The 22,136-nt window shown below is 37.0% G+C and overlaps 2 protein-coding genes across 5 annotated transcripts; one reads left to right on the forward strand and one right to left on the reverse strand.

Annotated features, from left to right (window-relative positions):
• Positions 1-1,913: 1,913 nt before the first annotated feature.
• LOC131537608 (zinc finger protein 679-like) lies at positions 1,914-14,399 on the reverse strand. Of its 4 annotated transcripts, none has more exons than XM_058771186.1 (3): positions 13,640-14,399; positions 7,030-7,184; positions 1,914-2,350 (listed from the first exon to the last, which is right to left on the reverse strand). In XM_058771186.1, exons 2-3 carry the CDS (start codon positions 7,112-7,114, stop codon positions 1,953-1,955), a joined length of 483 nt encoding a protein of 160 aa, XP_058627169.1. In that variant the 5' UTR covers positions 7,115-7,184; positions 13,640-14,399; the 3' UTR covers positions 1,914-1,952. The 4 variants fall into 4 exon arrangements, with proteins under 4 accessions (XP_058627169.1, XP_058627170.1, XP_058627168.1 ...); XM_058771187.1 differs by lacking the exon at positions 13,640-14,399 and adding an exon at positions 10,447-11,207; XM_058771185.1 differs by lacking the exon at positions 13,640-14,399 and adding an exon at positions 9,289-9,428.
• Positions 14,400-17,483: 3,084 nt separating this feature from the next.
• On the forward strand, positions 17,484-21,596 carry LOC131537611 (zinc finger protein 679-like). Its single transcript, XM_058771193.1, has 3 exons — positions 17,484-17,718; positions 17,749-17,836; positions 18,560-21,596. The coding sequence occupies exon 3, from the start codon at positions 18,718-18,720 to the stop codon at positions 19,219-19,221; it is 504 nt and encodes a 167-aa protein (XP_058627176.1). The 5' UTR covers positions 17,484-17,718; positions 17,749-17,836; positions 18,560-18,717; the 3' UTR covers positions 19,222-21,596.
• Positions 21,597-22,136: the final 540 nt, after the last annotated feature.

A 22,136-nucleotide genomic window follows, 5' to 3' on the forward strand; every position in this document is an offset into this window, starting at 1 on the left:
ATGTGAACGGCGCGAGCGGGATTTCATAAGAGATAATGAGTTAGACGGGAAAGACTGAACATCGTGTTGGTTTCATACGGATTACTTCATCACAGAATGTTTGTTCGATATGACTTGCATAGTAGACACTTCAAGCTTTCTATAGATATAACTCCCATGTCTCTGTGTTGAGTATTTGCTGAGTTACAGTTCATTTTAGTGACGCGTTTCTAAAAGCAGTTCGCGGAGACGGAGAAGACAGAGAGTGCACCCTGTTTGTTTTCTTTATTTTCCAAAACCACAACATTTTATTTTTATTTTGAGTGTACCCGGAAAAAAAAATAGACACTGCAAAGTTTCGATTGATGTATAACACTTATCTGTATGACCAAAATCGACAGAGTATTTTTAGTGTCTTTCGCACTGCTAAGAAAAAAAATGAGTTCGTCTCGCCGGCGAGACTGTCGACCCCAGAGAGTTAACATTGTTGCTGTTTGTTTACATGGTGAAGCCACCATGGCGGAGAATATTAATCGTACCTGGAGATGTTAATCGCAGGTTAGAATTCTAATCCCCGATTTGTGTTTAAAATTAAGTGGTGCAACACAACTCGATTTAAAATAAAACCCAGATCAACAAATCCTTGATTCGCTCTAAACTTTGCTTCATTTAATCCTTGTTTGTGCAACCCACCCTTACTGATATACATTTAAAAACAGAGAAAGACAAATGAATCAGAAACACCTTTATTGCCAAGAGTGTGTACACACACAAGCAATTTGTCTTAGTGTTAGAGGAGCTTCCAGTACAGAAAGTACAAACATAGTGCAGACATGCATCAAATTAAGGTAATAAAACACTAATATTAGAGAGAATAGACTAGTAATAAAAATATACAGAAAAAGGACAAATGTCTATTGACAGAACTGTGAATGTGCATATGTGCTATTTACAGATGTGAAATACTGACGTGTGTTTTGTGTTGTTCAGGTGGGATATGGCCTGGGGGAAAAACTGTTATGAATAATAAACTGAATAATTATAATAAAATGAGTAGAACAATAAAACAATTAATAAAAAAAACATTCATCTGAAATAATCAACAATCTGTTCATTACTTGTTCTAATAATCTTAATTAATTATCATTTAACCCGAACTACTACTCTGTAATTACTCTAATTTCAGACATGCATTTTTTTTTTATGACTGGTGAAAGCAGAACAATGAGTGAAACTCTTCCCACATGAATGGCAGTGATACGGCTTCTCTCCAGTGTGGATCCTCTCATGTATTCTCAGATAATCTGAGCGTTTGAAGCTCTTGTCACAGTGTGAACACTTGTACGGTGTTTCTCTCGTGTGAGTTGTCCTGTGTACTTTCAGTGCACCATCTGTAAAAAAAGCCTTCCCACACTCAGAGCAGATATGATCCTTCACACCGCTGTGTTTTTTCTGGTGTAGTTTTAAACTACCCATCTGACTAAAACTCTTTCCACATAAAGAACACACATAAGGCTTCTCCTTTGTATGAACTTTCAGGTGATCCTTCAGGAAATCTGCCCTAAAAAACTTTTTATCGCATTGATCACAGCTATATAGCCTTTCTCTAGAATGAGTAAGCAGATGTACTTTAAAAACGCATGATTTTCTGAAACTCTTCCCACATTGATCACATGTGTGTGGCTTTTCTCCAGTGTGGATCCTCATGTGTTCTTTAAGGCCTCTTTTTTGTGCATAAGTCTTCCCACATTGAGCACACGTGTGCGGTTTCTCTCCAGTGTGGACTTTCATGTGTTCTTTAAGGCCTCTTTTTTGTGTATAACTCTTCCCACATTGAGCACACGTGTGCGGTTTCTCTCCAGTGTGGACTTTCATGTGTTCTTTAAGGCCTCTTTTTTGTGTGAAACTCTTCCCACATTGATCACACGTGTATGGCTTCTCCCCAGTGTGGATCCTCATGTGTTTGTCAAGGTTTAGTTTATATGGGAAACTCTTGCCACATTGATCACATTCGTACAGCCTTGCCAGAGAGTGGATTTTCTTATGTTTTGTTTTTGTGGGAAACATTTGCCACATCGACCACATGTGTGTGGCTTCTCTGCTGTGTGAATTTTCATGTGTTCAGTACGGTTTCCTTTTATTGTGAAAATCTTCTTGCACTCATCACATGCATATGGCTTCCCTCCACGATGAAATATTATGTCAAGGTCAAGATTTTGCTTGCATGAGAAACTCTTTCCACAGTGAGAGCAAGTGAAACCTATATTGTCGTTTTTCAATGAGGAGCTCCAGGATATCTCTTCAGTTTTGACCTGATGTTTCTCCCCTGCTTCAATGAGTTCTTCAGTCTCCTTGTTCTCTTCTATCAGACCTAAAATGAAAGTCAAAAGTTTCAAAAGTTTGATTTTCAGCACATCACTAAAACATTACTAAAATTAATTAATGAAATGAAATAAAAAATCAAAGAGAGAAATGTGAAAGGAAAACGACATGTGAATCCTGACATAACAGTAGAAATAGGAGCATTCTGATGCGTTCATTTGAATTATTGAAATATTATTTTTAAACATTACAGTTTGCACAAATTGAACATTTTTGTAATGAGAACTACTAACTGTATATATTTCATTAACTATATTTTAAGTCGGGAATGTAAAATGTTTAAAATTTTAGTCATATAAATATGCTAATTTGTTTATGGGATATTTTGAACATCGTTATGTATTTGATGCTCAAAAAAATCCTTTTTGTTCACGTATTGTTAAATGGTATAGGTACATTGATGATATATTTTGTATTTTTTTGGGAGATAAAAATGAAGTTGAAGAGTTTGTCTCGATTCTTAATAACTTTGAGGACATGTGGGTCCAAAGAAATGATGATAAATTGATAACGACTTTGTACACCAAGGACACGGATTGTAATACTTTATTACTCGCAACCAGTTTTCATCCGATTTCTTTAAAAAAGGGACTTCCTAAGAGCCAATTTTTTAGATTGAGGAGGATTTGTTATTCTGATGAAGACTTTATTGAAAAATCTAAAATCATGAAAAATAAGTTTTTAGATAGGGGTTACCCTTCGGGATGGATTGAAGAAGCGTTTAATAGTGCTTTTCAAAAGACGCGTTTGGAGTTGTTAAAAAAGAAAACGAAAAAAGCAAAAGAAAATTTATTTTACGTTTATTACAACACATTCAACTAAGTCTTATTTAATGAGATCGATTTTTAAGAAATATTGGCATTTGTTGTCCTCTGATCCGGAGCTGGGTACCATTTTTCGACATCCACCTTTGATTGTTTACAAACGTTCCAAAAATCTGAAAGATTCTTTGGTACATGCTCGTTTTCAGACAGATACGCTTGAGTCTACTCAGAGATTACTTACCCCTATACCAAATGGTAATTATCGATGTGGTAATTGTGCTCAATGCAATTATACATCAAAAACTTCCTCCTTTTGTCATCCAAGAACCGGTAAGAACTATAGAATCAACTCTGTTATTACCTGTGTTTCTACGTATGTTGTTTATTTGATTCGTTGTCCTTGTGGTTTAGCTTATGTTGGAAAAACATCACGTCAACTTAAAGAATTAGTGAACACAAGAGTTCTATTAGGAGAAAAGATTTGAACTATCCAGTTGCAGCTCATTTTCATGCCTTGAATTACGATGTTTCTACGTTACGTTTTTGTGGTATAGAAAGGGTTAATGTGCCACCTAGATGTGGCGATATTGAATTGCTTTTACAGCAACGTGAGCTGTTTTGGATTTTTACCCTTCGGACATTATCACCTAATGGCATGAATGATGAAGCTCTATTTAATGTGTTGTTATAATGTAATTTGTTCTTGATATGCGTGTTAGTACAGGATGTGTTTATGTGCATATGTATATGGATTAATGTTGTTAATGATGTACCCAGGGTGGGTCATTACTAATCAATGGATCTCTACAGAGATTGGTCATGAATTTGTTTTTAAATGTGGTTCACTTTGTGATTGTCATGTTTGAAAAGAAAAACATTCCTGATGAAGGTCATGCGACCGAAACGTCGTTAATAAATATTTTGATATTTTTTGCATATATAGTGTGCGGGATTTGTTTTGGTTTTTTAGTCATATAAATATAAAATGGTTCAGATTGTCACGTTGCACACAGCGGGGAGGAGCGAGGAGACGTAGAATACCTTAAATAAATATTATATATTAATATAAATATTTAATGACCAAACCAAAGGGAAACCGAACATAAAACAAAGCAGGAGACCTGACACAGGACACTGGGTTTAAATAACGAGGAACAAAACAAGGATAATAAAACACAACATCGTCAAGTAAGTAACTTTAACGAGTGTTACAGTATTCACTGTAGTTGTCCGCTAGTATAAACAGTTTTATCAGTCATTATCCGTGTATGCCATTGTTTTGCCGTTTAATACAGTTCAGTGGATCAAGAGACGCTGGCTGGTGTGACAGAGGAGGCGGGACTAATTTGCATATTCATAGATCAGCGTATAGTAAATGAGACAAGGGTGTAGACTTACATTCAAACTATTTCAAGGCATGAGAAAATTATTTTCACAAGAAAAAACATTTAAATATGTCATTTTGATGATCAAAGTTTTAAGGGATAAAATATTTGACTAAAGAGGGACTTTTAAGATATTTTTGATGAAATCGGAGAGCTATCTGACCCTCCATAGACAGAAACGCAACTGAAATGTTCCCAGGTCCAGAAACATAGTAAATACATCGGTAAAACAATCCATGTGACATCAGTGGCTCAACTTCAGTTTTGCAACGCTTCAAGAAAACTTTTTTTTTTTTTTTTTTTTTTTAAGTATTCTTGAAAATTAAAGAAAAAACAGGGCTCGACATTAACGCTTGTCCGCTTGTCCGGGACAAGTGAATGTTTTGGACGGGCAAGTGAAAGAGAAATTTACTTGCCCAATCGGACAAGTAACTTGAAAAAGTCAATACCAAAAACAATAATAACTGCCTTTATTTGTGATATAGCCTTTGTTATAGGGGTGTGCAATTATATATCGTTTGCGATAATTTTGTAATTGTTGTTTTAACAAGTATATTGCAAGAATCAAACAAAGAGTGCACGCATAATTACGTAAAGTCGTCTAGGTTAGACTAGCTCACGTGCATTCTTTCACTGCATGATTCAGTATTACAATTACAATGCATGAAGAATGATCAGAAAATTCAAGATATGGGGAGGAAAATGTATGCATTTATATCATTTTATATAGTTAATATCACACGAAGATCGAACGCCGTTTTTTTTTTTTGCTTCAAAAATCATCATGATTACAAATGTAATAACAGTTCAATAAACAAGAAGTTAACATTAAGGGACTTACGTTTTAGACACCATATTGCCTGTTTTTGCTCTATTTCACCAACAAAAATAACTCCAAACACAGCCACAGTGCTGTTTTGCGTCTCTGAGCAACATGACGGTGTTTTGTGCCTGAATGAATCAACCGTTTAAATGATTTGGTTCAGTCGCAATGACTCACTTATTAACAGTGACTTGATGCCACCTACTGGTGGTTTTAATTTCACATTTACAGTATTTAAAAAAAAAAAAATTAATTTCAAATATCAGTATTCAACGTTTTATGTATCAAAACATTATTTATTCATTTGTAACGTCAGGTTAATTTGTTTGGTAACTGTTACAGGGCTGACGAGGCGTGAGACGTGCGGATCCATATGCAGGTTTTTAATGAGCAGAGACGTGGTCGTACAGGCAGGGTCAAACAATGGCAAACAGGTATAACATGGGCGAGACAAAGAGTAAACAGAGACAAGCGTGGGTTGACGATCGGCGAACAGTATCCAAAGGGGCGAGACAGGAGAGGTAATCCAAAACGTCAGCGATAGTCCAGGCAGGGGGAAACAATCCGAACAAAGGCAGGGCTAGGCGAGGCAAGGCAAGACTAAGAAAACTAACGGGGCTCTGTAGGGCAGCGATAATGCATACAATACTCGGCGACGAGAGAGAGAAAGTCCAGGGTTTAAATAGAGTGTGTGATTGGTTACAGCTGTGTGCGTGTGATCAGGTGAGCGTTTGATTGGTGAGATGGCTGATGGGAAACGCAGTGTGGTGTGAAAGTCAATATGATGAGCGAGTGACCTCTGGTGGTGAACGAACGGAAGTGCATGGACAGGATTCGTGACAGTAACAGCCCAAATGTCTTATTATACTAATTGACTGGTTAAATTTAACTAATTAAAACTTTTTAAATTTAAGTTTGAAAATGATGAAAATTATAGAAAAAATTAAAGTAAATATTAGCATTTTATTTTTAAGTTTACTATAAAATAATTGTATTTGTATTTAATTCTAACTTTTTATTTTAAAATATAATAGTATTATCACACTTTATTATTTTGTTCATTATTTCATTTAAAAAGAAAAATCTAAATAAACTAAATGTGTTTTGTATAACTACAATAAATAATTATATTTATAACTCAATTTAACTTTTTCTCTGCGGGCAAGTAAGTTTTATACTCGGACAAGTAAATGACAAATTAACTTGTCCGAAGAACAACCACATGAGAATGCTTAATGTCAAGCCCTGCACAGGTCTTCTTTTTTCCGCGTACAGAGATTGTGAGAGTTGCATTTTGGGAAAGCATGTTTCCATCAAGGAAAGGACATTCCTTTGTGCCTTCATCTAGTTCATTTACGCATTAAAGACATCCACCTGAGATTAGGTGAGTGAAAGTGTTGCATTCATTGGATAAATCTGGTGATACACATTATTAACAAAACTGTTAAAGTATTTGACTGAGTTTAGTCCTCCAGCAACGCTTTAATTTATATCTGTCTTTACAACAGTCATGACTTTCTTCAAAAACACCATTAATTTCTGTAGAGCTGGACATGTTGCAACCTGATCTCACAGAAGCCACCACAGATTTGGGGGTTAATTAAATCCGTGAACATTACATGGAATTCTGTGAGATCATGTTGACATTTTAATAAGGATCAAATGAGTGAGTTCAGCTTTGAGAATGAAAACCAACCTGTTTGTTCCTCAGTCTCTTCTTGTTTGATTGTGAATGTTTCTTCGATCTTTATGTCTTCACTCTCCTCTTTAATAAACGCCATCTTTATAATCGTGAGTCACATATATCTCAGTTGCTTCAGCAGGAGTTCTTCTGTGTTTCAACACTTTGTCCTGTTCGACATTATGAGAGAAAACAAAAATGCAAATTAAATACTGAGTGCATCTCAATCAATTCCCTAGTTCAGCGGTCAGATCACTAGTTCAGCGGTCAGATCACTAGTTCAGCGGTCAGAGCACTAGTTCAGCGGTCAGATCACTAGTTCAGCGGTCAGATCACTAGTTCAGCGGTCAGATCACTAGTTCAGCGGTCAGCACTAGTTCAGCGGTCAGGGCACTAGTTCAGCGGTCAGATCACTAGTTCAGCGGTCAGATCACTAGTTCAGCGGTCAGCACTAGTTCAGCGGTCAGATCACTAGTTCAGCGGTCAGCGCACTAGTTCAGCGGTCAGATCACTAGTTCAGCGGTCAGGGCACCAGTTCAGCGGTCAGCACTAGTTCAGCGGTCAGCGCACTAGTTCAGCGGTCAGCACTAGTTCAGCGGTCAGGGCACTAGTTCAGCGGTCAGCACCAGTTCAGCGGTCAGATCACTAGTTCAGCGGTCAGCGCACTAGTTCAGCGGTCAGATCACTAGTTCAGCGGTCAGGGCACTAGTTCAGCGGTCAGCACTAGTTCAGCGGTCAGCGCACTAGTTCAGCGGTCAGCACTAGTTCAGCGGTCAGGGCACTAGTTCAGCGGTCAGATCACTAGTTCAGCGGTCAGATCACTAGTTCAGCGGTCAGCACTAGTTCAGCGGTCAGATCACTAGTTCAGCGGTCAGATCACTAGTTCAGCGGTCAGATCACTAGTTCAGCGGTCAGATCACTAGTTCAGCGGTCAGATCACTAGTTCAGCGGTCAGCACTAGTTCAGCGGTCAGATCACTAGTTCAGCGGTCAGAGCACTAGTTCAGCGGTCAGATCACTAGTTCAGCGGTCAGATCACTAGTTCAGCGGTCAGATCACCAGTTCAGCGGTCAGCACCAGTTCAGCGGTCAGGGCACCAGTTCAGCGGTCAGATCACCAGTTCAGCGGTCAGATCACTAGTTCAGCGGTCAGCACTAGTTCAGCGGTCAGATCACTAGTTCAGCGGTCAGCGCACTAGTTCAGCGGTCAGATCACTAGTTCAGCGGTCAGGGCACTAGTTCAGCGGTCAGCACTAGTTCAGCGGTCAGCGCACTAGTTCAGCGGTCAGCACTAGTTCAGCGGTCAGGGCACTAGTTCAGCGGTCAGATCACCAGTTCAGCGGTCAGATCACTAGTTCAGCGGTCAGCACTAGTTCAGCGGTCAGATCACTAGTTCAGCGGTCAGATCACCAGTTCAGCGGTCAGATCACCAGTTCAGCGGTCAGATCACTAGTTCAACGGTCAGCACTAGTTCAGCGGTCAGATCACCAGTTCAGCGGTCAGAGCACTAGTTCAGCGGTCAGATCACCAGTTCAGCGGTCAGATCACTAGTTCAGCGGTCAGCACTAGTTCAGCGGTCAGCGCACTAGTTCAGCGATCAGGGCACTAGTTCAGCGGTCAGGGCACTAGTTCAGCGGTCAGCGCACTAGTTCAGCGGTCAGATCACTAGTTCAGCAGTCAGATCACTAGTTCAGCGGTCAGATCACCAGTTCAGCGGTCAGATCACTAGTTCAGCGGTCAGAGCACTAGTTCAGCGGTCAGCACTAGTTCAGCGGTCAGATCACCAGTTCAGCGGTCAGATCACTAGTTCAGCGGTCAGATCACTAGTTCAGACATTTTGTATTTAGTTATGACTTGTATTTACTTTTTAATTACATTATATATTACACTTTCATCTAAAAAGCTGGTTTGTAAAAGTTATCATCACACTTTCGTTGTTCACATTTACACTTGTTTTGAGCAGCTGTGTCTCGCGCGCGATGATTCAAGAGAGTCGACTCACTGAATCATTTTTGTGAATCAATTGAGTTTGTAAAAAGCTCCGTTTCTCTGTCGCTGCTTGCAGGGACTGAATTTATTCACACTAAACAGACTCACGATACAAGGAGCGAAATGAGACGCACTTTTTCTGTTACTCACGTGCAGATATTAGATCAAATAATATAATAACAGAGTAAAGCATTGCAATGTTGCCCTCAATCATTCTTTCTGCATTGCTTGTAAATCTATAGATTTGACTCATATATGGATTAACAAAATGCTTTAAAAACACAAACCTTTCTGCAGCTCTGACGCAGGAGCGCGACGCAGGTTTATGACGTCACGTCGCCAGACCAAAATAAAAGTCCTGTTCGCGCGCGAATAAAAGGTGAATTATTGGTGATGTGTTGTCCAATAATGTGATACAAATATTAAGAACTGCTAATGAAAGAGTGTAAGATTTTGTTTAAAAAAAAAAACTGTAATGTTTTAGTGCAATGATTTATACCAGATCTAAATTAGATTAAAATGCAAATAATGTCAAATTCACAGATTATGAAAAACAAATTTTATTTTTAAAAAAATATTAAGTGGATATGCAAAGTTAATTAAATACCTAAAAAGTAAAATAAATAAGAATTAGTTTTTAGAAGATAATAAGATAATAATAAGAATATTTAAAGCAAAAGCAATAAAAATGTCAAGTACAGGTGCATCTCAATAAATTAGAATGTCGTGGAAAAGTTCATTTATTTCAGTAATTCAACTCAAATTGTGAAACTCGTGTATTAAATAAATTCAATGCACACAGACTGAAGTAGTTTAAGTCTTTGGTTCTTTTAGTTGTGATGATTTTGGCTCACATTTAACAAAAACCCACCAATTCACATCTCTACAAATTAGAATATGGTGACATGCCAATCAGCTAATCAACTCAAAACACCTGCAAAGCTTTCCTGAGCCTTCAAAATGGTCTCTTACACATTAACTACACGTAACAAGAGGGTAACAAGTCATCACTTTAGATTACAGCCCACGGATGTTACACTTACACAGTAACTACACGTAACAAGGGTGTATGTTTGCATAGTAGTTAAGAAAAATGTTGTAATACTACTTGCCTCAAACCACATATTCAAAGCTCAAGTGCACCAACAGCACTACAGCTATAAAAAAAAAACATAAATTCGGTAAATGTACATGTGTATTGTCACGAATCCGGTCTATGAACTTCCGTTCACTCACCACCAGAGGTCACTCGCTCACCACATTGACTCTCACAGCACACATCACACTGGACTCAATTTCCCATCATCCATTGCACTGATCACACACCCTACTTAAGCCATGGACTTTCTCCCCCTCACTGCTGAGTACTGTATGCACTTATCCCTCTCCCAGCGATAGCGACTCTGCGGAGCCCATGTAGTTTTCTTAGTCTTGCCTTACCTTACCTGTTTTCCTGTGTTTTATTCTTTCCTGGATTAACCCTTTCTGTGCCATTCCGTTTTCCTGTTCAGTTCCTGTATTGTCCTGCGTTTTTTTCACTCCCCTAGTGTCAGCTGCTTTACGGTTCGGTTGTTATTTTCTAGTCTGTGTTTCCCAGTATTTACCCCTGTCTCACTGTTCGGACTCTGTTTATTCCCTTGCCTGGATTATAGCTTGTGTACCTGGATTATCTCTCTGCCTTGCCCACTGGATACTGTTCGCCTATCGTTGACCTTCGCTTGCCCTAGGATTACTCTTTGGTCTTGTCCCTGCCAGACCTGTTTGCCATTGTTTCGACCCTGCCTGTATATATGACCATGCCTTTAAATAAAAGCTTGCACTTGGATCCGCACGTCTCACGTCTCGTCAGCCCCGTTACATGTATTATGATGGTATATTTATATGTTATATCCTGGGAGCAGCTGGAAACAGGTAATCTAGTTTCCCACTGCTGCACCTCAACGGACATGATTCGCTGCTGAGATGATGACCATATGCAATGCTCTTTTATCCGGTAAATTTTCATATCAATTTTTAAACCAAATCATAGCAGAAAGTCACTACAAAATTTCCCCATACTTTAGTAATCTCGACTATGGTGGTTTTTAACTTTGCTATAATTACTAAATTATACTATAGTATAGGCCTACTATTTGTATCAATGTCATGTAAGATATATGTTGTAATAATACAATAAGTACCCAGTATGTAGTGTAAAATATACTGCATCGTATATTTTATGTTATTACAATAAGGCAACTTGTTCTAAATCATAATATTGTTGCCAAACACAGTACGTCATGCATATCACATAATCTTAGAATAGTTATGCATGACTTATGAAATACTAACAGTATAAATACTTTTAATTTCCCAAGTCATTACCCCCTTATCCCCCAAACTTTCCATTTACCTACACGTACTACAGCTGTAAATTATGCTGATGCGGAAAATTGCGCTTTGTGTGTCATACCTCGTAATTTCAGAATAGGTAACCTTTAGTTATAAAATACTTACAATATAAATGCTTTATAATTCCGCAGGTTATATACCCCTTATTCCCCAAATGTTGCAGGTACGCTGTAAATTCTGTTTAATTACGCGGTACATTGCGGGCTGTAATCTAAAGCGTTACCGAGTTCTTTAGAAATAAATAAAATAATCTAATAATGTGTTCTGCTGCAAGTTCACATACTTGATCTCATGGTTTATTGTTGAGCTGTCAAGTTGTTGTGTGTTGAAATAATCACTTCTAAGCCTTTGACACATTATTTTTTTTGCTTTGCTTTTAATTTTATTTTATTATTTTTGGGTGTTATTTTGCCTCACTGAAGGTGGCAACCATAATGTTGATGCCAAACGAGCTTTAAGTGGCAATTTACAGGAGATCTGAAGACATCAGCATAATAAACGAGGTGATAACAGGAACTATTGACATGAAATAAAGAGTGTTTCCAGCAGCTGATAATAGTGATGAGCCTCAGACTATCAACACTCGTTCAAGACATTCAGGATCATCAGCAGATCATCTCACTTTATTCTGAGTGTTTCTGTTAGAGACAGATTATGTTTAGTCAGGATATATGATAAAAGCCTATAAAACATTCTCAGTTGAAAAACAATGTTATTTCTCACAATACATGTAAAACATAATACAAAAACAAACTCGATTGTAAATAACTGACATACAGCATCATAATATGCATGTCTAATCTAAATAGTTTGATTTTCTGATACAGTACATTGCATTAACATGTTACAGTTTTACAGAAACAGACAATGGCCATAAAACATCTTCAAATAAAGAGCACACACACAGCAATATTTAATGTTTTTAGTGTCAAATTTGATTCATAATTCACTATATTAATATGTATGTATGGATTTAAAATAACGGCTACCGTGGCTCATTATTGGATCAATGTAACTCAAGCAATCTCTGTTTCAGTTCAGAACAGATTTGATTTGCCAAAGATGTCAGAAGAGTAGAAATAAAACTGCATCAGCAAAACTTGAGATTGATTCTCAGCACAGATCTAAAAAACTTTGACTTTTGACTTCACATCCAGAAACAGTTCTACTCACAAACATCGACACAATCACACAGACGAGCACATTAAAGCACTCAAAATCGCTCCGGTCTGAATGAACTCTTTCCTCACATGCTCGCTGCTGCTGCACTAAATGTTTATTTCAGTAGGAAAACACCAGAAACACACACACGTAGCACTGAACCCAAGGAAAACAACACAGAAATGAGCCTGTAAAATTTCGCTTAAAACCGTATAAAGTGTGTTTGATGGTTGTGTAAAAATGTGAGATAGCGTGAACTGCTCGCGTCTCCTCAGAAGACTCTGCTAATGGTTAAATATGTTATTTCCATACTTTACAGTCACCGTTACGCAGATTGATCATAAACACAGCTAAAAGCTTCCTACCAGTAGCCATCCTTCACAAAACTTAACATCTACCACAGTTTTATCATAGGTAGAGTGCAAAATGTTTCAATACAAGCATTTCAATCAGATGTAATTTATGCAATATTTCAAACCTTTAACCCAGGGGAGAAAATCTACCCTCCGCAACAGTTTAAAATCAGCTCAATTCTGTGCAAAAAATGCGGATTTGGCAACCCTGCATCCAACATGAGCTGCATCCAAAGTGATTTAAATACTCCACATACTGATAGCGGCTCCCTGATGCGCGGAAATTATATTCAATATTAATATGTTTGCATGAGCAGGTAATAGTAAGAAATTCAGCAGGAAAACAGTCCCACTCTGGGCTTTAATACAAAAATGCACACAATGAATAGTCAGAAAGCAAAAGCCGAATCCTGGACACATTTTTTAGGTACAAAAAGAGGACATGTCCAGGGAAAAGAGGACGTATGGTCACCCTAGCGTAGCACCAAATCTCAGGCAGATTATACTTACTTATTAAAACCGAAATATCAGACGACCAAATCGTGGCCAAAATCGCACAGTGTGAGCTGGGCTTTAGTCAAATTTGTTTATTTATTATCACAATTTATTTACTATTTATCTTAATGCGTATCAGTATTTATGGCATGTTATATTATAGTAAAGTTTTGAATAATCTGCATTTTCTGAATTATTTTAATGGTATGTGGTGGGGAGCGGAAATAAAAAATCTCACCGAAATTCACACCGAAGAAGTTCTGTCAATCCAAGATGGGGAGAAGTGGAAAAGTCATTTCCAAGAATTATAGAGCTCAAATGAATTGAAAACATTCCTTAAGTGTGAAAGCCCCTGTATTGCATATTAATAGTTCCAGTTTGCACCTCATTCATGACGCTGAAGTCTTCAGATCACCTGTAAACTGCCACTTAAAGCTATTTAATTGGTGTAAACAGACTGAAACAAAAGCATTTCATTATAGTCTGTGATAAACTGTTTCATGTAAACAAAAATCTAAAAAGCAGCAATCAAAAACTCAGCTACAGTGTTATATGTTGCTTTCAAATTTGTACATTTATTTCCGAATTCTACTTTTTTACTCGTAATTTTTGTATTTAGATTCTTTTAACTGTGGTATTTATTTGTATGTTTCTTTATATGTTTTGCCTACTTGTTCATACAGATAAATAAAAGTCAGGATAAACAATGGATTAAAATGTTTATATCAGATTGACTCAAACAAAATAGAAATATACAGAATGTGAATTTGTGTTGGAAACTAAATCTGTAACCGTATCAGATCAGTAAGTGGTTTACTTTGGATTTTGGCAAATCACACAGCAGTTCACCTTCACTGAAGCTCCTCCCACAGCAGCAGATCACCAATAAATGCTGGAATATTCCCATCAGCTACAAGTGAAGAGGTCAGAGTTTGAGAAAGAACCCTGAGAACACGAGCGATCCAGAACCCTGCAGAATGGAACACGAACAACAGAGAGGTCAGTGTTTATTTGTGAAACAACTTTTGGAGCATTAAGGTCGTGAAACTTTAATTAGTGGTTGTAGTTTAGATTTAGTGGTTGTGGTTAGAAAAGTCATATGAGCTGTGAAATCGATAAAATAGAAAGCAATATATGGAATCCATGAACTGGGTACAGACTGGAGCCTGAAACTGAAATCTTTATTTTTATTTTCCAGTGAAAGGAGATTTGAGAAACATTTGTATTGATCGTAATCGCTTTATTAAACACTTGGGAATGTCTGTGGGCCTCATAAACCACAAATACCAACGTGTGTTAATATTTTGTAAATATTATACTTTATTTACTGGCATTAATACAGGTGTATAGAAAAACAGTGCATGCTAAAATACATTACATGTCTGATCATTTTCAGGCTTACAAGAGAAGAGGTCAGGATAAATATTACCTGAAATGATTTATTTACAATCCTTATATACTGGATTCATAATTTATAACTCTTACATTTTTGAACGTCTAAATACTTTATTTCAAAATTCAAATTTATTCCTCATAATTAGTGCGGTTCAATGATTAATCGCGATGTGTGTGTACTGTGTATATTTATTATGTATATAAATACACACACAAACAGTATGTATTTTGAAAATGTTTACATATATTTACATGTATATATTTATATAAATATATTTAATGTATAAACTAGGGGTGTCAACGTTAACACGTTAACGCATGCGATTAATCAAAAAAATGTTTACGCGTTAATATTTTTTTAACGCAGATTAAACGTTTGGTTCTTCTTCCCGTCATCACAGCGCAGAAGGTCATCTATCATTGTGTGATGAGGGTACAGCGAACCAGTGTTGCCAGGGTAACGGCACAAGTGGGCTATTTTGAAAATACAGTCTTTTCTGGGAGAAATTACAGAGCCGTGGGTTGCGTTTTTTTGGGCTACTTTTTTAATGTACCGCGGCCGCCCAAAGTGTATATAGACAAATAAAAATAGATCCTTTTACTAATGTGTATTATACTTGGAATGTATCCCTGGCAACTTAAGAACGGAGAGGCGGTTGTAACATCACAAACAACGTGAGTTTCAGCAGAGCAGCAGAAATAAACATGACAACAGCCACTATAGATTATATTAGATAATAAACACACAATTACGATAGATATGGTCTGTATGTGATTTTCTTGAGTGAATGTGTGCATCTGAAATGCTAATTTGTACAGCGATATAAAAGGCTATAAATAGCATATTTTAACAACAGTAAATTACCAAATTCCACATGTGATCGTAAAAGGAAGTTATTACAAACATTCGATGGTGGTTTGAAGTGAGTTCTGAGTAAAACTATTAATCTCATAAATTGTCTTATGTAGCATGTTAGCTCTAATGCAGCTGCAGAACAGGTCCAATTCTTCTTTATAATGCATTTCGTCATAATACTTCACGTAAGGTCGCAAGAAATGTTTTGTTGTATTTATTTAGAAATACTTTTGATAATAGTTGGGTAAATGTATACTGGGATTGAACGATGTGGCTTGGTAAACGTTTTATTGCCAGTATAAAGGCTGATAATGGCTGAATAAAAACAAAAGAATAATAAGGATTATGTCTCATACCTGGGTCCGTGTACGTTCATTCGTTTTTTGATTTAAATTTGAAAAAAAGAAACATGAGAAAACGGCACCATTTTCGTTTTCTCAAAAAAAAAAGAAAAAACAAGAAATCGCCTTGATTTGCCATTCTTACATTCAGGGATAGAAAATGGATAAACAGCTTGAATGTTCGATTTTCATGTGTGATGATTTTCATATTTTATAATTAGACACAAAACAACCACCTATATGAATTGTCAATCAATGATATAAGGACAGTTCCCATTTCCTTAAGCCAATCAAGGGCCCTGGGGCTTTAATCCGGCCCCGAGTGTACTCACTGAGAGCCATTGATGGCAGCATTCCTTCATCAGACACTCTGCACCGGATAAAAAGAAAAAATCTGTCTGCTAGACAAGTGTCCAGTTCTCCGTAGTTATAGATTTCACAAGAAACAACAGACTACTATATCCTAACAATATTATACAATGCTGATTGAAAACAAATGTACTCTGTAGGACAACACTGCACATCTCAAAGCATGCAAAACAGAACAACAGCAAAAACACAAAATGAACACAAACGTATATGTGTGTGTGTGTGTGTGTGTGTATACACATATATATATATATATATATATATATATATATATATATATATAATAAAAGAACAAATACCAGGATAAAAAAAAAAATCTATACATTAGGGCAGTTACATAAATTTGAAAAGCTTTAGAATTTGTATTATTTTTATAAGCTTCTTATTTTGTGATCTCATATTAAAAAGGGTTTCAAAGTATATATTAAGATCAGTGTTACAATGATGGTTTCTTTTGAATTACTTTTGACTTATGAATATAAAATTTTGCTAATTAACAGATTAATAATGTAAATCTGTTTATCAGAAAAAGAAGGGTTTTGAAAACAGGGCTTTGTTTATTTTTTTTTGTCATGTCTCTTTTAAAGTCATCCCAAAATGAAATAGAGAAAGGGCAATAGAAAAATTAATGTTCAATATCTTCAACATATATATTACAAGAGGTACATTTACAGCTGCATTTATAGGATAACATCTGTGAATAATATTGTAGAGTACTTCTTTTACTTTATTAGAAATTACATATTTATATGGTAACTCGCTAAGTATTTCTCTCACATTATTCCCCTCCTCCCTTCACACTCCAGTCCAGCGGGTGGCGCTAAAACACATACGTTTGTTTGTCAAACACCATTAAACCCCAGAAGAAGTTAAGTTTCACTGTGATCTCTGTTGTTCTGTCATGATGCTGGCTCAATAGACTGTTAGACATGTGCTTCCTGTTGAAAAATACCATTTTTGAATCAGATAAGCAAATACCTGTAATATTCTCATCCTCATAATCGTTTTCTTGCAAGCAGGAATATCTGGAGGAGTATCAGCTGAACTGAGATCTGCTGCTGTGAAGATGGTGTTTGTTAAAGAGGAGAGTGAGGAGAACATGATTAAACCAGAACCTGCAGAATAAAACACGAGGAATCAGAAGCTTTGAAAATAAAACACGAGGAACCAGAACCCTGGAGAATAAAACACGAGGAACCAGAACCCTTGAGAATAAAACACGAGGAATCAGGAACTTTGAGAATAAAACACGAGGAACCAGAAGCTTTGAAAATAAAACACGAGGAACCAGAACCCTGGAGAATAAAACACGAGGAACCAGAACCCTTGAGAATAAAACATGAGGAACGACAACCCTTGAGAATAAAACACAAGGAACCAGAACCTTTGAGAATAAAACACAAGGAACCAGAAGCTTTGAGAATAAAACACGAGGAACCAGAAGCTTTGAGAATAAAACACGAGGAACAAGGAGGTTGGTGTTTATTCTTCATTCAGCTTTACCCTTGCGAAAATTAACCAATATTTTAGTACAAATTAAACCAAAAAACCATGGTTACTATAGTTAAACCATGGTAACCACAAATGAATCATGGTTTTGCAACACTAACCATAGTTTAACCATGGTTTGTAGTAAAACTGTGGTTATACAAATGTTAATAAATACACCAAAATAAAACATGGTTACCATACTTTTACTACAATAAAACCAGGGTTAATTTTCTTAAGGGTAATGACTGTTGGACTCGTAACCCAAAGGTTGTGAGTTTGAGTCTCGGGCCGGCAGGAATTGTAGGTAGGGGGAGTGAATGTACAGCCAGTCATCCACCTTCAATACCACGACTGAGGTGCCCTTGAGCAAGGCACCGAACCCCCAACTGCTCCCCGGCTTTTTTTCAACAAAATGCATGTTAGATAATTTTGTAGTTGAACAAAGATATTTAATAGTTCTCCTTGTAGAAACATGGGATTTGTGTCTATAATGTTTTAAAAATGATATTTTGAAGATCAATGTACCTCATTCATGAAAAGTTTCAGGCATGTATAATTTAAAAAATTGCAAATAGAAATAAAAATTTTGTATAGAAATTGACTTTACATTGTTACACTTCTATGTCCTTTTACATTTCTCTTTGTTTTCTTTGTTTGCTTGTTTTTCAAGCTACTGACAAATGAACTGTTTTTGCTATTATTTTAGAGTTTACTGAAGAAAGCGAGGAGAATGAAGAATTGAGTGAAGTTGAGGAACAAAATCACGTCAAAACTGCAGAAAAACCTTCGAGTTGTTCTCAAACCAAACAGAAAAATGTAAAGAAAAAGAGAACGGATAAATCTATCATCTGCACTCAGTGTGGAATGGGTTTCACATACAAATACAGTCTTGATGTTCACATGAGAGTTCACACCGGAGAGAAACCTTTCACTTGTGATCAGTGCGGGAAGCGTTTCACACAATCATCAAACCTTAGAGAGCACAGGAACATCCACACTAGAGAGAAGCTGTACACATGTGATCAATGCAGGAAAACATTTTTGAGAGCTTCAGACCTGAAGAAACACCTGAGAGTTCATACGAAGGAGAAGCCACATTCATGTCATTTGTGTGGAAAGAGATTTTCACGTCTAGAACATTTGAAAAATCATCAGAAAATACATTCTGGTGTGAGAGATTACATGTGCTTTGAGTGTAAGAAGACTTTTAAATCTGAACAGTGTTTAAAACGGCACCAGATTATTCACACTGGAGAGAAACCTCACAAGTGTTCACACTGTGACAAGAGATTCAGTCGGTCAGGAGACCTGAGACGACACGAGAGAAATCACACTGGAGAGAAAACCGTGCAAGTGTTCACACTGTGACAAGAGATTCAGTCGGTCGACACATTTGACATGTAACGTTTGTAGTTTACTTACTCTTTCATGAAGGAGAGTAGCTTTCTACAAACTGTTCTTATTCAGGAAGCTGAGGAAGAGACTGTAACACTTTTGAGAGACAAGATTTATTTTTAATTTGTTCTTCATTGTTGTTTTTTAAAGTACTAGTTCTAATTCTTCGATGATGTGTTTAGAAAACAGATACAGGATATATTGTCATGTAGCTTTGTAACTGATTGATCTGTGCTTCTCTTGTAAGTAGGGATGGTACCTGAACCTGGTATTAAACAAGCCCTGGGGCTGATTTACGATAAAACCGTAGTATCTGACGCTATCAGTTCTGCTTTTCAGCACCAGAGAAACTAAGAAAATACACTTCAAATTTACTATTGGTACATAAACGTTTTCAAGCTAATTGCATTTTGTCAACCGTTTCTATATGCGATAATATCAAGACATTCATTTAAGATCTCTTGCGTTTTCAGTCTGAGAGATTCATCTAATTTCATTTTCAAATTTGAGTTTGGCTTCCAAGAATTATGAAAACGATGGGCCTCATTCATGAAACACGAGCAGAACGAACTTTTGTGTAAATCATTCGTAAAGCCGTTCTGACGTAAACTTTTGAATTCATGAAAATGTTCGTATTTTCAAAACGCTAGTAGTATGAAAGAAATGTACACCTGCTTCCTACCACGTGTAAATGGTGTGTAAAATGTTCTGTTCTCTTTCTGGCAAACTGATGACACTGAATTTTGATCCACTGCCATTATAATATTTTACAAGTTCGTTTGCTCTTTTTTTTTTTTTGTAGCTGAGAGTTGCTAAACTGTTTGTTTAGCTTTGGGTAGAACGCAGCGCTTGTCACTGTCACTTTTTACTCAGCCGTCCAATCAATGGAGAAGGGGTGGGACAAATACTACACCAACCAATCATCCTACTTCTACAACAACTGAACAACAATAGAGAAATTAATATTGCTGGTTACTGCATTTTTATCATAGCAACCAAAGCGTCTCAGCTGGCCATTTTCAGAAGAGCGCCTGACATTTTTCAGCTGGCTAAAAACGCTTTGGTGGACATGCGTTATTGAATATTTATTGTTAGCCATATGGCCTATTAGTCTTTATTTTGCATTTAAGCAATATACTAGAGCCAAACCTTAGAAAGTAGACCAGCTGTAATACATAGGCGGGGATTATGCTAATTGTGAATCATACCAATGATTGGAGTTCCTTAACCTACAATGTTGGAGGTAACGCCAGTTACTTTTTTCCCATTTATTGACTGACAGTGCGCTGTGTGAACATGATGTTACTGTAGTTCTAGACTAAATGTGAATGTGCATTAATTCATCCCACTCGCAAAAAACTGATTTAATATTCATCAAAATGAATTAAAACCGTGAAATGCAAACTCAGAATATGACACAAACCTGCAATAATTAAATGTTAAACAACACGAATGTATCTAATCTCATTTTATTAACCAATGTCTTTACTGCTGACCTTTGATGATCCAGTTCAACCATACTAATAAGCAAAAATGACTTTAGATAAACTAACAATTGTGCTTCATTGTTTTTTTATTGCTGAAGAGTGTTGAACCTTCTTCTCCTGCGTTCTACTGTACAGACGTGAATTTACTTTTCCTTCAGCCTGAGGTTTATTCATTACACTTTTTGGTGTGAAAGGGCTTTTACATTTGCTTTAAATAGAACTTCTTGTATTAAAAACAATCAAGCCCTGCTCACATTTAAAAAGTAATGCAAAAGTAATGTAACGCATTACTTTCCATAAAAAGTAGCTAAGTAACGTAATTAGTTAATTTTTTAGGGAATAACGCAATATTGTTATGTTGCGGCACCCAGGGAGCAGTTCCTTGCTCAAGAGCACCTCAGTCGTGGTATTGAGGGTGGAGAGAGCGCTGTACATTCACTCCCCCCACCTACAATTCCTTCCGGCCCAAGACTCGAACTCGCAACCTTTGGATTACGGGTCCAACTCTCTAACCATTAGGAAGTGGGATCCCAGAAGTGGGATTTATTTACCCGAGGTTATGAAACCCTGCTCTGGAGTACGGTTAGCACCGCATTTGTGGTGTTAACCCCGCATTGTGGTGCTAAGTTTGTTCAGTGTGAAACGGAGCGGTGCTTGCTTGTGCTGCTGGACACTTGGTAACAGACAGCCAATCAGAAATTGAGCAGCGAGGCTCGTGCCACGTCAGTAACAGGAAACGCGTGTCCTGTAAACAGCAGCTGGTGAGAGAAAAGTAAGAAATGTCAAAAGATGGAAAGCATGTGAACTGGAGTGATAAAGAGACGGTGTTATTCACTTAAAATAAATTCCAAGAAATATTCACATACTTTGCTCTGTGTTTTCTTTCTTTTGTATTTTAGTCTTTGTTTTCTTGCCTTTGTGCGTCTCATGATGCTTAAAACGGCTAAAGACCTACGTGACTTTTTTTTTTTTTTTTTTTAATAACTGGAAAGACGCGGAAAAAGCTGTGTAAACAGGTTGCCTGCTGTTTGTTCATCAGTGACGGTGACACCACAAATATGCAAATAAGAAGGTTAACCGGGGTTTAGGAATGTACTGTGTGAAACGACTGTTAATGAACACCCGGGATTCCGTTTATCAGGGATTTAGGATGACTCGGTTAACAATTTCAAGTGTGAGAAGCCCTATAGGCTTCAGACAGTAGCGCGTACATCGCATGTGCACAGAATCGTTCAGCGTGGAAATGTACTGTCAACACTGTTCTGTGATTTGTCAATAAAATAGCTTAGAAACTGAAAAGTTCTAGCATATATTTCTTAATAACTAAATCCCACAGCTTCACTACTAGTAGAGAGACGCTGCCAGGTAGAATTAATTCACTCAAGCAATCGCTCTCACTAA

This window comes from Onychostoma macrolepis, chromosome 03 (assembly GCF_012432095.1).
Source record: "Onychostoma macrolepis isolate SWU-2019 chromosome 03, ASM1243209v1, whole genome shotgun sequence".
NCBI classification, from domain to species: domain Eukaryota; kingdom Metazoa; phylum Chordata; class Actinopteri; order Cypriniformes; family Cyprinidae; genus Onychostoma; species Onychostoma macrolepis.